An 18,974-nucleotide genomic window follows, 5' to 3' on the forward strand; every position below is an offset into this window, starting at 1 on the left:
AGACAATAAACTTTTTCATAATTTTAACAGAGTTCAGTGAGACTGCTGGAATTGAAACAAATTAAGTTAAATTATTCTTATTCTATTCCATTAATTGAAAAAATCCCAGATGTATTAGGTTAATGAAACAATAATATTCATATCAGATTTATAAATTACCAGGCTAAGTGTTAGAATGCTCATTATGTTTCCATAGGACTCAGCATATTACAGCTATATGTTTCAATAAAATGTTTAAGATCTGCTTAAATGTCTCTCACAAGAAACTCATATTAAAATTGAAAATTCGACATAATGTATCATACTTGCTAAAAAAATATATATCTATACATAGAAGAACCCCTAATTTCTCTGTTGTTTACATTATGAAGCAATGATTCTTCAGAATATTTTTCTCTTCTTAAAAATATACTAAAACCCACACAGATAACAGTTGTGATGAGATTGAAAATTTTTTCAGGGTTCTCCAGAAAGGTCTTCAATGACCTCAGACATGGATCTCTGTTTCAACTGTAATATTTCCAAGAGTTCTCAGAAGTAAGGAGATAGTGCTGATCAGTGATAAACAGAAAATATGATTTATGGACTTAGAAGCCTGAGTCTGAATGTAACTCAGTGCACCCGAATTATGGCAGCCCATGTCTCCTCTGAGACTCTAGCCTGTAGTACTTTATAATATTTACCTTTACATTATATGCTTATTCAAGAATGAATGGGAAGAAGGGTAAACGGAAAAATAAGATTGGTTTTTCATTATTTATGACTGACTGAAGTATTTGCAATCCCAAGTGTGTAAACTTTAATCCTCGAGCTGATTTCTCCTGTCCATAGTATATGGAAAAGTATTCCATTCCTTGATCCTCCCATTTCTTTTCCTGACAGACAAATGAAAGGACATCATTCACTGGAGTAAATGCAAAGAGTAAACTACTTTCCTTGAGAAGAGAAAAATAAGATTGACAGCAGAGTTTTGCAAGGATGATTCTACTTTGGTGTACTTTGTATTCTAATACAGTGTCTAAAGCTCCTACTGCATCCCATACTTAGTCAATGCATTAAATGTCTTCAGTGACAAAGATAATAAAATGAAGCATCTCACACTGTGGTGGAGACTTCTAGAAATGAATAGATTAAAAATTACATTTTAGATGATATGTTTCTGGTTATTTTTCCTCTCTGTTTCCACTGTCTTATTAGCAATTCATGATACAAACTCTTACCGATTTGTAGAATAAATTAATGACTGGGGTATTGCACTGGGAATCAAAGTCAGTCAAAGTAGTGTCCACAAGGCAAAGCTTAGAGATGTAGTTTTAAGTGCTGAAGAAAAAAAAACATGTGGCAAGTAAGTAGCTGACACCTCATAAAAATAATTATAACATATAAATATTAATTGGGGGTAAAAAAAAGCTGTCTTTCACCATAGCATCTTATAGTGCTGCTTAAATACTAAACTGGGGCTAATTTTTCCTTTTCCTTTTTTTTAGCCATTTTTTTTTACAATAATTACGGACAGATTCTCTACTAATGAAGTATACAGGTTTAGATACTAGAGAAAAGTGATGAAAATGTTAGAGAAAATGCAGGATAAAATACTCAATTGAACATCAAAATGTGATTGAGAAAAAAAATACACATATAAATAGAATGTGGGGTGTACATGTACATAAAAAATTCATTCTGCTGGTATATGTCAGTTTCATATTAAAATATGCTTTAAAAATATATGAAGAAATTAAATTTAAATATTTCAATATTTTTCATTCAATGTTTAATTGAAAACTAAATGTGAATGCATTTACTTTTTAATTTTTAATTTTTGTTTTTTTAGGGTAGTCAAATGGGAACATAATAATGTAACAGAACAGAAGAAAAATAACTTTGCAAAAGCAGGAAAAAAACCTCAAATGACCCAGTAAATAATAGCGGTTTTTTTGTAGTGAGTGTCAACCCTGTAGCTGGCTTGCAATACACCAGTAATCCTCAAATGACTCATACTTTCCTGAGATATGATAAAATCATGCTGCCAGTGACCTTCCTATACAGCCTTGACAATTTCTCCCCATGACTCTTCACAAAACTAATACTCACTTAATGGACTTTCCTGTACTACTTATTTGTGGCAAAGTATGTATGTGTCGCTTCTTGTGTAGCCTGTTCATCTTTTTACTGTTGTGGTTGCTGCCCTTTACCATTTTCACTTTTGTGTTATTTCAAGCATACTTCTAACTCCTTTAACTCAGGTAGTCTCCAAGTAGAATAGAAAATCTTGTAAAACTAAACTAAGGCCATAGAAGAAAATGTTGTCCAAGAGAGTTCTGATGAATTCACTTTCATCTTTGGAATGACAACTGTAGATTAATTAATTTTAAAATATTTTTTTTCTGAGAATTCTTCATAGCACATTATGTCCCCGACATGGTTTTTTTCTAGCATAAGTTCCAACAGATGGGATCAAGTATCTTAACCCTTATTTACAGTTTTCACACTAAGGCTAGGACACAGAATGCTAAAATATATGGTAAGATACTTATTTCAGTTTACTGCAGAATGTCTGAATGATGACAGGTTGATTCCTACGTATTTTATCATCTGTATGACACTACCATAAAGGGATATAACTGAGATAAGAAAAGTAGTACAAACCAAGAATTGCAATATTCATAAGCCTATTTAAGTATGAATTAACTACTTTACCAAGTATAGGCACAATTTCTGCTCGTAGATTTTTAAAACACCTCCCCCTGCATTAATGTGTTATTCAAATTTATTTAATAGGATATCATACTATCTGAAATGTCAGTCTCTTGCATAGAATTGGCCAGCAAAATCAAGGAATTCTATTTTTGACATTGCTTCCATGATAAAATACATGTAAAATATATCTCTAAGATTGTCCTTAGATATTAAGGGGTAAAAAAGAAGAGTGAAACCTGGCAATAACACAAAGCAGTCTTTCCAGATGATATTTCAGGAATGAAAGAAAATGAGGACAAGAAAATTACAAGGAAAAGAAAGGCAAGAAGAGTGCAGATATAGTTGATTCTTCTCTCAGATAGAATAACCCTACTTTTCAATGAATGTTTTCTCAACTCTACTTTTCTATGAATGTTTTTTGTACAATTTTATTTTAAGTCTTCTATATAAAGCTTTCCTCTGGATTGCTCTCTGCCTCGTATTTTCTCATCTCGGTATTAAATGGCAATTTCTCTAGAATAAAAAACACACAAAATTATGTTATCAGCTGTGTCACACTGTTAGTTCATGCATGTGTCCTGGCCTGTGGGGGTCCTGAATGGATCTTTGTCTCTTTGACAGGTACCGTCCATCTCCGCATTCCTGAGTCCTCCCCGGTTGGAACAGCCATTGGCAGTGTTAAAGCCACAGATGCGGACACTGGAAAAAATGCAGAAGTAGAGTACAGAATTATAGATGGCGATGGGACCGATATGTTTGATATTGTGACACAGAAGGACACACAGGAAGGCATCATCACTGTGCGAAAGGTGTCTATTAACAGCATTCACTAAATGATTTTGATGTCAATGTTATGTCACAAACATTCATTGCTTACATCATGTGATAACACATGCTAACTGCTTAACATTTGCAAGCATCCCCCATCAGTGACCAAAAGGTACTATTGCCTTTTAAGATGAACAGGAAATAAAAGGTGGTGACCATATCTAAGATGCAGCATGGGTTTAAAGCATTGTTGCCAGCAAAGCATGAAAAGGTGGACCAGCTGCAATGTGTTAGCACTAATTATCTCTGTGAGGCAGAGATAATAATGCAGGCTTCCAAGGTACTTCTGAAACCTGTTTTCTTCAGCTGGCAATCAGCAGCTCACTCACAATGAGAGTCTAATCTAGAGACACAGATTTTCCTTCTCCGTGAGATTCTCATGAGATCTATATGCCAGAACACAGACATGAGTTGCAAGCTATATGGTTTTGCTCCTGTTTCCAATGTGAGAGGGCTGCCACATGAGCAGTGTGTGTGTAATAAAGGTGTTACTGTCCCAGAGCTAGCTTTAGCTCTGCCCTCTGCCTTGCATTGTCAGAGCACTTTCAGATGTTTGTCTTCAAAGTCTAAGATCTCAAAAGTAGAAATGCCACTCTCCTACTCCACAAAAATTTCCCTTCCAGAAGTCTCTTGGTCCTTGTCTTTGGGACTTTGAGATGAACTCCAGTTTAGGCACCTTTTTTAACATAAAGCACTGTTTTTATTAGCTTTCCAAACAAATGTCCTTAAGCATGGAATAATGAAATAAACAGCAATATAAAAGATATCTCCACATCCCTTGATAATGTTTACCATGGAAGAGAGAAGTTCTGCTAGAGTCTTCCTTTTTAATTTCTGTTTTACTGTGAACATAGTCAGTGTGGTTGTTTATCTGGGAAAAAATGAAAAAAAAAAACCAAACAACAAAGTTTGAGGTCTTATATTTTACTTTTCCTAGTTTGTGAAGGCTTCTCTTGAGACGCTGTTTTCTTGCTTGCTTCAGATTTTCACACAGACTATTATATTAAGTCAATAGCATCTTGAAAAAAGTCTAGTAGCTGAATCAAGCATAAGAAATTTCCTAAATTATAATACAGCAGTTCCAAAAATGTCAATAAATACTAATGAACAAGATCTTCTGATTTTGTCATTAGCAGTCTGACAGAATTTGCATTTTTCAGGATGCTTTCTCAGTCATGAATAAGTAGTTTATTCAATACCACAGACAACAGCACTAACAAGCAAGGAAGGAGATGAGAATGCTCAGTTCATTGATTCATTAAAATAGTCTCTTTTTTTTATTATTATTTATCCACTTTGATTGTAATTTCTGTTTTCAGTGGTGAATAACTACAAATAGCTTGTGTTCCTTTTCAAAGCCTGTAAGTTATTAAGTCTGAATTTATTATGTGCTGTAAAAGAACTTTTTCTATACAAATTTTTCTATACAATTTCTCACAGACAAAATAATTGATTTTCCACAATTTCATATATTTGGGCAAGAGTTTTGTTCATTACTGTTGATGTCCTGAATTATGTGTGATGTGCTGAAATATGATGTGATGCCTCTATAATCCACATGTTTCATACCCCGTTTTGCACTGTAGCTGGAGAAGATGTCCAAATTGGATGTGAATGTTGCAGTAGCAAGTTTACATATTCACGGTGCACATTCTGCCAGATTAAATCAATTAGAATAAATCAGGACTACCATGTCTTCTTTGCTTTTAGGTTTGAAGCCAGGGTCCCTTAACAGCTGAATGATGCACTTTACAGACACAGCAATAGCCTCAGATCTAGGTTAAATAGTTGCATTTCTCAGTTGTATTCGTAGATACTCTCCCATCTGCTCTGACTACTTTTTAAAAACATGTCTGGGGCAGTGGGGAAACTCATTCTTTTACTGGACTGCATCTTACTGGTTTTGAATAGTGTGGTATAATATCTAACCTGTCACTTCAGCATCTTTAGTGAACATTAATTAGTGTTTAAAAGCAGCCAGGCAGAAAAAAAATCAGTTATCAACCACCCATTTTGATGAATGAAAACCACCACCTCTCTATCTCTCTGAGAATCTGTGGGAGTTAATAAAGACTTCTTTGTGTCAGAAAGGTAGATTTTCAGCTTGCTCATTTCCTTAGAATCATTAATTAGCTAACACTTTTCATCTATGACAGCAAGAAAAATTTGAAGGAATAGAATTCTTTTCTATCCAAAATGATTTCTAATTATAACCATGAACTGTTCCTCCTTCCATTTTAAAAAGGAACTGCTGACAAAAATGTCAAATATATTTTCAAAAAAAAAAAAAACCTCTGATGCTGGGTTCATTAAATTAAATGAAAAGGAACAAGATTAAATCCTACTGTTTCTCTAGATACAGAGACACCTTCCTCAAAAGACACCTAAAACATTCCTGGTATTTAAGGCCAGCTATGTAGGCTTGACAATAAAAATACTCTGGTCATTTTGATTATCCAGGACTTTACAGAATTTCCTGTGAAATATTAGTGTTGAATACCTTGTTCTGGAATGTTTGTATTTCCAGTCAGTATCTCAATCATTTTAAATGGTTGTATGATTGTTTCAAATCCATATTCTTGTGAAATAGCTGCAAAATTCCCTGAATAATTGGTTAATTTGCACTGGAAATCTTTTTGTCATTCATGCTGAGATAATTTAATTAATATTGAGGAAAAGATACTTCTTCTAAAAACAATGGTAATTCCTTATTAGACAAAGTGACTCCTGTGGTGGGGAAAACATCAATTCAGTGTTGTTCCCACACTGCAGGGTAGGATCTGATAACACTTGAGCCCTCTTCAGTTTCCATTATGTACATAGGTCAACATCTGTCAATATGAAAATCTAATTTAATAAAATTTACCACAATTTTCATTTTTAGCCACTGGACTATGAGACAAGACGACTTTATACTTTGAAAGTAGAAGCTGAAAATACCCATGTGGATCCCCGTTTCTATTACCTTGGGCCTTTCAAAGACACAACTATTGTGAAAATCTCTGTAGAAGATGTAGATGAACCTCCTGTTTTCAGCAGGTCCTCGTACCTTTTTGAGGTGCATGAAGATATTGAGTTGGGAACAATAATAGGAACAGTAATGGCACGGGATCCTGATTCTGCCTCAAGTCCAATAAGGTAATACTTCAATGTCTGTAAACACATTACTTGCTAAAGAAATTAAGATAAATAGCAAGGCAACATTAATTTCACATAGAGGTTTTTTTCTATTATTTATTAGTGTCTTAGAGATACACAGAATTGAGAATGTTGCTATCTGTAAACCTACAAACAGGTCAGGCAACAGCAATTTACTTGCACACAAGAGACACAATTTTTATATTCATTTATATTTTTTTTATATTAAGTATTTTCCAGTGCCTCAATTCATAGAAAACTTGATTCCAAGTAGGCTCATCAGGATTTCTTCTTGCTTCACGCTATGAAAAGCTTTTAGAGTGCTGAGGAAACAAGTTCTAGTCTTCAATAAAACTAACATCATGTATGAAGAGGAAATGCTTATCATATAAGCCAAGTAGTCTTAAACATAATTTTTCTAGAAAATAGCAGGTTTTTGTTTTATTCTAGTTAAGAGTTATTAGAGTAAGCTAGTAGTAAAAATATTTGAGTAGGTCTTTATTGCACTATCAGAAGTTTTCATTGGCTGCACTAATTTCTTTTTTTTTTTGTTTTTGTATTCATTTTGGTGCTGACTTGTTTGTTGGGGTTTTATTTGTTTTTCTTTTATATTTACAGCAATTGTGTATGGTGGAGTGAGCAAACAACAGCCACCAATAAATGTATAGGTATTATTTTCATTTAACAGCATTTTTTTATTTGGTTCAGTCTAGTTAAGTTCTGTGAGTGAAACCAGATGCAGTTGATGAGAAGTTTAGATCACTCATAAATTTTTATAGAAACATAAACATTTGTTTCTATTGTACTATACAAATGTACTCTATAAAAAATTGGCCCAATTCTGACACATATTCTGATAATCATTCTGTATTTGACAAAATCCTACATTTAATTACACATGAAAGATTCCATTCTAGTTTGAAGGCAACATAATATTACATATTAAAAAAAAAAAAAAAAAAAAAAAAGAGGAAAGAGAAATTTTCTGATGTTGGTTTGACATTACCATATCATGTTGGTGAACATCTTGCCTGCCAAAAGTATAGCAACTATAGAAATATACAAGGTCCTTCAACATCTGTGCATAAAAGTTAAAGTTCTGCATATTTTACACGTTTATACAGTTCTTTTTTATCTTGATCTCTAGTGAATTAATACATCCTAAACAGTAGAAGCAGAGTGTAAAGCAATACTGTTGAACAGCTTGTAAATTAGCTGTCAGTCTCAGTCTGAAGAAACAGTATATCAAAGACCATTTTCCTTTCAGGATTAAATTCTTTAATTAATATACTGAAATTCTGCTTTTTTTAAACAATTCTCCAATATTCTTGTAAAAGATCCAGTTATCAAATATTACACTGTTTTATCACATTTTTAAAATTCAAATTTTAATTTCTTATTCTATGGAGCTAATCTTCAGAATTTTCAAAAGTATTTATAGAAACTAAATATATGTCTTTTTAAAACTAACTTTAGTAATGTAGAACATAAAACCTGTACTGACTTGTGAAATATGTTTTCTTTGACTTGCTGTAATTTTGACAATACTTTTTATTTCATTACCTTGTTTAGGTTTTCTCTGGATCGTCACACTGACCTTGACAGGATATTTAACATTCATTCTGGAAATGGGTCCATCTATACTTCTAAGCCACTTGACCGTGAGATATCCCAATGGCACAATCTTAGTGTTATAGCAGCTGAGATTAGTAAGCTAATTTGGTTTTTCATTTTCCTTTCAGTTTTCCTTAGCCTGTAAAGTTACAGTGGCAGCTTTGTAATGATAACACCCCTCCTTTATTGTACCCCTGCCCCCTTCTACTAGATATCCTAGAAATGTGAATTGCAGGGTAGCTAACAGCAGCTGTCTCTTCATTGCTCTTTTCCTCACCTACCTCCATCACTGACCTTTTATGTCCAAGTTATTTCTGAAATGTTAGCCAATTAAATAATAAGAGTGGAACAATTCTTTATATTCCTTTTATTGGAGGACAATAGCATGATTTTGTTGTTAAAATAGCTAAGTTTAGCATACTCTTCATTTTCTTAGAAATAATTTAAATATCTTTTCCTATTGTATCTACACCTACAGCTCTTGGAACCAATATATCTTACAAGTTCCTTTCAGTTCGGTCCTGAAGCTCTAGCATTTCTTGGACCATTAAAACATCTTTCAGTAAATATTTTCATGTTAAGAGCATACAGAGAACAGCAGATATCCTTCTAAACCTACTACATTATTGAGAATAACTTTTACCAATGAACAGAGAATTTTCTAAGGGACAAAGTCTGATCTTTGAAATCAGCAACTAAGAATCATTTCCTCTCAAAATCACTAATTTTTTTAGGGCTAATTCTGTATCAGTCAAAAAAAAAGTAAAATACTGATCAGCAGTGAAACGTGGCTGGCAAGAGCTACACTAAAGAGGACTAAATGGAACATTGTGTCCTGCCAATTATACATTCAAAAAAACCTGAAAAAACCTGTAGGTTTTAGTTTCTAAAAAAAACTTTTTTTTTTTTTTTTTTTGTGATGCTTTGATGTTTTGTCCTGCATTTGCAACCATTCAGAGTGCTGTCCAATGTTGTACAAATTATTTTCAGATTTATATAATGATGAAATTTAGCATCTTGTATGACTAGATCTTAGTGCTAAACCTATCTCCTTGTCAGGAAACTTAGAGCAAATTTACATTGTGGACATATCTGGAGTAGCTAGCATTCTCCACAGAGATACGTTTCTTTTGGAGAAAGAAGTGAAGAGGAAGATTCAGATCTTTAAATATTTTAAAATGTTACCTGTGTAATATGAGAGAATGTGAAAACAGTGTTAGAACTGATTTGGAAAGTTAGTACGAACATACAGAAGGCTATGAAAAACTGTGTCCTAAACCTGGAATTTTAAAGACTTCAGGATGTCAAAAAAGATCCACATCACACTCTTTAGCAAAGGTGTTACTGATAAAAAGCCAATGCAATTCCAGCTGCTCCTAAATGTCTTTTGTTTTACTTGAAAGAGAAGAAAACGGGGGAAAATCAGTAATTTGGAACAATCTGTTACTGTTTTTACTTACCCCATTCCATTAATGTTGAAAAATCATATAGTGCTTATCTACCACACAGCAGAATTGCAAGAAACAGCTGCACTTTTTTACACCCAGGCATTATTTAGTATTTTTGTTATGGCAACAAAATCAGCAAGTGAGAACAGGGACACTTGTATTCCTGAATTAACCTATGCTAACAAGAGGGCACCCTAAGTAATAGTAGGATCTTGGTATTTGGCAAGGGAAAGATTATTGTTTCTGAGCTTAAGGTGTGAAAATCTACATTCATATTTTTAAAGGAAATTTAAACATAGAAGAATCTTATTCTAATAAATTCTTTACTAAAATTTTGGAGGAGTACTTTCATTTGTTTTGTTGGAATTTCTTCAAGGGGCCAGATAGGAAAGTCCAACTTGAAAATTTTTCATATATATGCATGTTATCGACTAAATTAACTCCATGCCAACCAAAATCAACAATGAACGAAGTCAATGATGTCTTTTCTCTGTGAAACAAACTAGATCACAAAAAATTTAAAAATTAAAGATCAAAGCCTTACAAAACCTTGAGCCCACCAAGTGATCAAATTTGTTTTTGTAGTTGTGGGCATACCTACCTAATTTTCATACCTAATATTTGAATACATTATTAACATTTGCTGCCACCTATCTTCATAAAAAAACTTAATTGTTCCAGTACTTCATGTTTTTTTACTCCACACAAATAATTTCCTTATTTTTTCAGAAGGCCTGCTTCTGACTTGTTACTGGTTTATACACTAAACATTGACCAGATTCAAGCTTCATCCTTCATGTGTATTGCTCATGAAATTTGGAAGACAACAGAGAACTCTTAATATAAAAATAATCTCATGCTTCTTCTCTCTTCTGCTCTCAGATAACCCCAAAGATACTACTCGTGTTCCTGTCTATGTAAGAATTTTGGATGTTAATGACAATGCCCCACAGTTTGCTGTATTCTACGACACCTTTGTCTGTGAAAATGCAAGAGCTGGACAGGTATGCCTTTGAGAAACACTTCCCACTATTCAGTTTCACTACAGCACTCAATTATAGGTCATTCTTGACTATTGTTTAGGAAAAATCATATCTAAATTAGCTTTTGAAATGTTAAAAATGAAAGCAAAGAAGCTCTGTAAGTGAGGCTTAAGCATGAAATCTCAGTATGTTAGAAACACATCAGTGTTTCAGTCACCACTTTTCCTTACCTAACCTTGTACTGCTGTTAAATCCTGATGAGATATGTCCATGACATGGCCATGATTCACTTTGTCCTTAATTTCACAAAGTAGAACACTATATGTAACTAAAAAGTTTGATCTGTATTTTCAATAGTTCTCCAATTGAAAAATTCAGATATATTTCAATCCATGCTAATGGTAATTACAAACAAAAAAAATCTGTCACTTTTTGTTTTCAATTGTTATATTCATCTTTCATTATCACACCAAAAGTTTCTGAAAAGAAAAAATACATTTTTAAATGGTAGCATAATATTTTTCTTTTGCTTCTTAGAGGCTGCACAATGTGTAGTTCAATTTAAATGAAATGACTGTACTGCTTAATTCCTAATTCCCAATAGGCAGTTGCTTATTATAACTCTATAAAAAATGTTTTCTTATTACACATCCCAGAGCATAATTAGCCAAAAATAAAGTCTTTAAAATGGTAGCAGTAGTACCTCAATGCAACCCTCTCAGTACACTTGAAAAGAATGTGGTAAAGTGCCAGCTTGTCTTAACCATTGGAGTCCCACATGTATAGCATTCAGATTATACTGCAAATTTCACATTGAGGTTGCCATTCTTCCTTCCAAAGTGACATCAGTTTGAACTTAGAACAAAGAATTTGAGGCTCAAATTTATAATGCATAAAATATCTAAAGGTACTGAGCTAGTGCATTTGTCTGCTGTGGCAGGCACAAGAGAATTCAAGCTGTTAGATAAAGAGAAATCACTGGCTAAAAGCAGAGAATTTTGGACAGTTGAACTGTCTACTATATATGCTAAAAAAATATTTTAATCATTTTCAATATGACAAATGGATTAAGAATTGTAAAACAACATTGAATTTTCCTCTTCCACTTTCACAAAAAAACCCCTCAATGTTAAAAAAAGCATAAATGCATGAATCCACACATTTTACTCATCTGAGATTTCTGAATTTTTTCTGTGCAGGTTGCTAGTTCTAGAGCATACAGGAAATATTAATAGAACAGTTAAATTTCCATGTAAATGTATTTTAAGGAACGGTTTTTCTACGCAGTCTAGACTATTGCAGTCAGTATAATTTAAAACTAAATATAAAATTTATTTCTACATTGCATTGTTTCATTAGTTACAATAATAATAAGCTGTCAGTTAAAAAGTTGAATAAAATAGCACTAATCACTTATAACTAATAAATGAGGAGCTAAATAAGTTTTCACATCCACAAATGCTATTTAAATTGTTATAGAGCTCAATAGTGTCCTTATCGGAAAAAACCTGCCAAAGTTATTCAGGGGGCCATAAATATAAACATTTTGTAAAAAAATCTGAGTTGCAAATGATTGCTTAAAGAAAACAATTTGCAGAAAGAGAAAAAATATAATGCCGGATAACATGAATAATCTATTTGAATGCAATTATATTCTTCTTGTTTACTGGCAGCTCATAAATAAGACTTCTTATTTTTCCAATTCAATCTGTCCTGAGAGAATCTAATCAATCCAAACTGAACATGGTTCTCTGAGCTTGATTCCTCCCACATTTCTGCTATTTTTCTTCCCCTTCTGGTTTTCATAATTACATTTGATCCATGAAATTTATATCTTCTATTAGGTCACTGAATGATGCTTCATCAGTCACAGATTCTGTGCTATTCATTTCAGTATTCCCCATCTACTAAGGACAGATATTGTAATGAATATTATACTTTTTCGTTTACTTAATTTGTACAGAAACCTGAATTTTATGAATACATATATATAGGCGCACACATGCTATATATGATACCTGGGGAAGTGTACATGAGTTCACGCATACAAACGTACACATATATGCAAATATATAGCAAGAGAGAGATGTGACTTTTGTTATCTGAGTGAGTTGAAGGGCCTGTGACTGTTCTCCTGCTTGCTATTACTGCTGATGTCAGATCCTACCGTGAACTTACAAACCATGCAAATATCCTGTCTCAAAAAGCTCAAGCCATACACAAGCAGCACCTCAGGCAGAATGCTATTTTGGTGGTTGCTGTTCTTTCGACCCCCCCAAAAATGAGGACAGTCTTGGTGTGATGGCATAAAGAGGACACAGGAGTTCATGTGACCTACACAAGGCTGACTCAATAGGAGTTCAGGGAAATAAAGCTGCAAAATGCTCAGACTGCTGCAGCCCTGCAACCAAAGAAGTTCAGCTGTCCTCCGCCCCCAGGTGAGAAGAGCCAGGAGCTGGGCATCTGGACAGATGGAATCCCACTGGTTTTGTCAGCTCCCAGCTGTCACACGTCTGGCAGCTCAGCTGCCAGCCTCCAAAGATCTTCTAATGTAAAAGATAAGAATCAGTTTAGAAAGCAGAAGTCGGTCCTGCTTTAGAGAGATCTTGCATGGAGGCTGAGTTTAACTTTTCTAAATATTAATTTTCTCTATAGTAGATGTCTGAATATGGACACTTCTTCTCTATTTCTAAATGATCTGCCAAAAGGAAAGAAGGCAGGAGTTGACCTTGGTCAGCAGCCAGGTGTCCACCCAACCACTTCCTCCCCTCTCAACAATATAGGGTGAGAAAAGATGGAAAATAAAAATTACCATCACTGACAAAACAGTTTGGGGAAAATTAATTTAATATGCTGTCCATTAAACATGGGGTAGGATCGTGAGAAAAAAAGAGAGAACTAAAGCAACTTCTCTTAATACCACCCTTCGTCCCAGGTTCACCTTCACCCCTCCACTTTCTTTTCCTGGACACCCCTTTCTCCTCACACTTTTCCCTGTCCCAAGTGAGCATTCCCCATGGACTGCAATCCTTCACGATAAATCTGCTGCAGCATGGGATCACCTTCACGACCACAGGGAAAGCCCGGCCCGGCCGGGGTCTCTCCCTGGCCGCAGGCCCATCCATCTCTGCCGGCCCCGGCCCCGCTCCCGCTGTCCCCCCGGGGCTCGCAGGGCTGTTTGTGGCTCGGTTCCCCTGGCTCAGCCCTGGCTGCCGGGCAGCGTTTTGCCCTCCCTTGGCCAGGCTTTCCCCGGGGCTCTCGCCCGCCCGCCCGTGGCTGAGGGGCTCAGCCGGGCCCAGCCCCGGCCCAGCCCCAGCACTGTCAGCACCAGGACGCCCCCACCTGACTCAAGTACTGCGATGTTTAAATGGCTTGTTATTATCTTGTTGCTATCAGCCTTCATTTTACCAAATCCATACATGCCCGCTCCTTTTTCATATGGCCAAATGTTATGTAAATAGGTCTAGCTCATAATAGATTCTCTTTCAAAGACATTTTAAAATAGGAATGATGAAGTTCATTTTCCTTTTTCCAATAACTAAATTCAGTATAGATTATATAAACACACTACGTTTCTTGACCCCATTCTTTTTATGCTGCTCGTCATATTATCAGCTCATTTGACCCATATAACAATCCTTATCAGGGATGTTTTTCTCACCGTAATCTTGCTTAAACATGGCTTTTGGGATCTTCATATTTCCAGAAATTTCCTCTTTATATTCACCAAGTGGCTTTCTTAAAATAGCTAAAATTCATATCTACTGAAAAAATAAAGTCCTTGAAATTTTTTCAATTTTCCCTTCCTATTTTTACGATGTTTCTATAAAAATTACTTAAACCCTTTAATCCTGAAGTGTTATTTTATTTATTGCATCTCTTTCTTTTGACAAATGACAATTTGTGATCAATTTTCTTGAAATTTTGTTCCCCTTCTTTCCCAGTTTCCCTGATTCATTCTTACTTTAGTTTCTTCACTCTAAGATCTGTGGTTATATACATACATATATATATATATATATATATATATAAGGCTTATATCTTCCAGTGGTTTTACAAGTATCAGAATTTTGTCTTTGCCTTACCTTTTTCAAAAACTCTTAGAGGTTTTCTTTTATTCACTTGGGCAAGAAGGTTTTTGAAAACTGATGTAGGGTTTCTAAAGAGTTCTACTTTCTTATTCTTAATAGCACATTATATTTTCTTTATATATCCTAAATTTAAAAGCAAATATATAGTATATCCTGGAAGAAAACATCTATGTAAACAGTTGATAGAACTGATGCTTGCAGAGGTCCTACCAAGCAGAAAGATGAATTTTATTGGAATAAGCAGACCATACAGCATACTTGTTTCCACTATTTTATCAGTTTTTTAGTGGCTAACAAACCTCATGGCTGCTACTGGGCCCTTAATTTCCTGATGTTTTCATACAGAGTAACACCCTTGGCTTTCCTGCAGTTACTGCTTTGTGGCATTTCTAGAAAGAAACAACTCAGAGTGTTATACCCCTATTTACAAGGTAATTGGAACTTCCCATGGCTGGAAGGTATAAGAGAAAAAAAAATTCTTGAAAACACATGTAGACAGGATTTATCACGTTAAAATGGTAAAAAATATTATCAGGAAACAGTTTTCTGACTGCAATATAAGGCTTTCAATTCTACATACTCTCTGTAAATTATGAGTATGAACACTCAGCATATCAGTTGATTTTCATCAGCCTAACACCTACAACTGAACCCTATTCAGGGTCTCTAGTCGTGAAGTAAAATAAACTAGTGTTTTTTTCACTTAATTTTGTAAATACCTATGAAAATTCATATGCTAATAGCTCACTAAATAATTAAAATACTTATTCTTCAGAAGCAAATAATATTCTATGCTTGCATTATCAGTTTTATTAATTTAGAAAGTTATTGGAGGATTATGTAAGGAAACAGATTTAGAGAAAGACAAAACTCTGTCTTTCTGTTGAAAAAGCAAGGAAGCTGCTATATTAAAAGAAATCCCATCCTTGCCTCATCAAGAAATTTACTGCTATTTTCTGGATAGACAAGAGAGAGGCTGGGAATTAGTCATGACTTTTTAAAGGCAAACAGGAGTGCATAGCAGATGATGACGTTAAAAGATGATCAGACCTGACAAAAGCTGTGATATGAAGAGAAATGGCTGTATTTGGAAGAACTGTAAGAGGAAAACCAAACAGGGTTTACACCACAGGGAAGGAATAGTGTTAAAAATTAGATGTAATTCCATGGTTGAAAAAGCAGTGCAATTAAAAATTATGGCTAAGAAATGAAGAGTAAAAATTATCTAGACCAAAGATTAATCTGTATTTGGAAGTTAAACTTAAGAACGTAACTGAACCTTCAAGTATGCATGCACTAAATCCAGACTTAAATTCAGAATATATGCCATGGATTAAAAAAAGCCCCAGACTGAAATCAGGCAAAAAAAAAAGTCAAAATGAAAGTCTAAACATTCATTTTGCTTGAGAAACAATATTTTGCCACTCCTAGGCATAGAAATTTCAGTGAAAAAGCCACATAGTCACTTACCTGAAAGGTAAATAAGTGCTCATAAATGGCTTGCCATTACCTTCCCCAAAAATACCCAAAATCTTTTGAAGGCATTGCAGAAAGCACTGGTGCAGTTAACTTTGAGAACTATGATGCCAGATTCTCATCCCACTCCGAAGCTGTGGATCTCTAGGGTGTGCTGCAATGTTTTGAAGCACATTCAGTCAAGAGTTGAAATATGTATAAAATCTAACTGGCATTTTTTGTCTCAGGTATCATATTGCTGTGTTCTGCTATAGTAATAAATAGAAAAATCATGTTTAAGAAAAAATGCTTTAATGTTGAAATGTAATTTGAAACATTAACTTCCCTTTCAAAAATATGTTTGACAAAATGTCATTTTTATCATGAAAATAGAAAATGTCATGTGAAATACTGTATTAGGTGTTGATTTGAATTTAAAACAATGAACCAAAGATGAAGTATAAAAACGACCAGCTACAGCTAAGATTATTTTTGGCAAGTTTTGTCCACTGTGTAGCTACAAAAATATAGGTGCACATGTACTACCAAATGAAAAATACAGATGCTCTTGTTCAAAAAAACTTACATAAGACACTTGTTGAACATTTTTGTTTAGATTTTATATTTTGCAGAATAAATATTAAGTCAATATGTGTGAATGCTAAGCTATTCTAATGCTTTTCATCTTCTTTGATCAGACAGCTCTATCAAAAACCTAGGTGTATTTGGGTTTGTTGTTTTTTTGTTGTTGTTGTTTGCTTGCTTTTTTTCCTGCAGCTTATTCAAACCATAAGTGCAGTAGACAAAGATGATCCTCTTGGTGGACAAAAATTCTTCTTCAGTTTAGCTGCTGTTAATCCTAACTTCACTGTTCAGGATAACGAAGGTAAAATTCATGCCTGTTCCAAGGAAGGAGATTTATCTTTTCTGTCTGGTTACATTCCTGAAATATATTTGCTTTTGATGTCTATCAATATGTAGAGAAGCTGTGAAGTTGCTACTATCAAGAATACTTTACCTGAATGAGGTTTAGGACTTCTACATTTTTATCTGTATAAGTGAAGCAGAAATGTGATAAAAAAAAAAAAAATATAAAGAAAATCGGAAATGTGTTGGCTTGGGGTAAGAGACAGATGAAATACTTGACTGCAAAAGAAAAAAAAAGCTTTCAAAAAGTCCTTCAGCTGATAAGTTAAGATTTTTCACTTTAGCTTTTTGTCACATAGATTTGATTCCCCTGGCCTTCTGTTTTGCTTCTTTCTGACCATTAATGAAAATAATGGTTCTGAGAGCCACTTTGGCTTTTTTTTTTGATCTTTTCTCAATCTGTCTTTATGTGAGAAAATTTTCAGAAGCCTCTGTTGGGGAAATGAGACTATGAATTTGGCCTTCATTTTAGTATGACTAATTAAGAGGACTCTAGATTACAGAAGAAATAAATGATAGGGGACATGGTATCAGCCTTCAAATGTGTCAAAGGCAACATAATCCTCTGTTCCTGATGAATATTCCAGGATGTAGCAGACTACAAACAGCAGGAGAAAAAAGGTTTCTAATGGTAGGGAAAGTTAATTAATTAAATCAAATAGTTTGGGTACCTTATAAAATCCATTGCAGAAGAGGTATTTAAAGATCCATAAGACATGCAATTTTTGATACTGAATGACAACAAATAGTGTTAAAATACACAAAACCAGCAGAGGGAAGCAATAAGGAAAAACTTTGTGTTTTGCATCTTGAAGTCTATGAAAAAATACACGATTTAGTATTTTAAATAAAGGTTATATCTTGATGACTAGGTCCTGAATACAGAGAGGTACATATCTTGATATTTCTTTGTTATCTGTAATTATTTTCTTTCTATTTGCACATGGGTTATTTTAGTTGTGCCTGAAGCTGACTGTCAAGATAGCTAACCTCACAGCCAACCTCAAGCAATCCACAGATATTAAGTAAATTTTCCTTTTAGTGCACACTAAACCTGTATTTTCTCTCTTTTGGACTAAAAAGTTATGAACTCTGGAGTTGGCTCCCACTGTAGTTTTGGGGCTCTAACAGTATAAGAAATAGTGTCTCTGTGTTATTCCTTCATTCTCTTCCTTCCCTTCCCTCTGGCCACTCAGTGGACAGCTTTTGATGCTGAAGTATCCTGCACCCAGCTAAGATGTGTCTGCTACAGATACAGATTAGTAAATTCACATTGCAAAAATGTGCAGGAATACCTACCATCTTTCACATCTTCTCAATTCCTAAGACAATTTCTATCCAAAAAAAGCTCTACTTCATGCGTTAAGGTACAAAATTAATTGTTCTACAGTGTGTTGAAAGTGGTTTGGTGTAGCAAATCTCATACAGAGTTGACAGATAGTATTCCTGTGGGTGTTGTCACAGCTGATTCATGGGAAGAATGTTCCAGAACAGAGTACTTGTTGAACTGCACAAAGTGGAAGGTTATTTTTCCTCAGTTGGTCGTTGCGTTTCAGAGTTTCAGCCCTGAACTTTAACTGTGTCACACACTGTATGCATCAATCTATAAAACATTTTAAGTTGTGAGAAATCCTCTTTTGAATCATGAGCAAAAGTGGTGCAGAGGCACAGAGAAGCAGGCCACGTGTACCTAAAAACTTATGAATAGCTTTCTGATCAAATGGCAATGCTGCTAGAAAAACAGAGATATCACTGTGATATCAGGAACTATTTTTAAGTCATATAAAATACAA

The 18,974-nt window shown here is 34.4% G+C and overlaps 1 protein-coding gene across 4 annotated transcripts in view; it reads left to right on the forward strand.

The window, feature by feature from the left end:
* Positions 1-18,974, forward strand: part of CDH10 (cadherin 10) — a 94,092-nt gene that overhangs the window by 72,834 nt on the left and 2,284 nt on the right. For all 4 annotated transcript variants that reach the window (XM_015619544.3, XM_015619542.1, XM_015619541.3 and 1 more), the window contains exons 6-10: positions 3,319-3,506; positions 6,410-6,663; positions 8,236-8,372; positions 10,608-10,729; positions 17,032-17,140. In XM_015619544.3, coding sequence (XP_015475030.1) covers positions 3,319-3,506; positions 6,410-6,663; positions 8,236-8,372; positions 10,608-10,729; positions 17,032-17,140 — 810 coding nt within the window. The remainder of the gene's footprint in view (positions 1-3,318; positions 3,507-6,409; positions 6,664-8,235; positions 8,373-10,607; positions 10,730-17,031; positions 17,141-18,974) is intronic.

Source organism: Parus major, chromosome 2 (genome assembly GCF_001522545.3).
Source record: "Parus major isolate Abel chromosome 2, Parus_major1.1, whole genome shotgun sequence".
Taxonomy (NCBI): Eukaryota; Metazoa; Chordata; class Aves; order Passeriformes; family Paridae; genus Parus; species Parus major.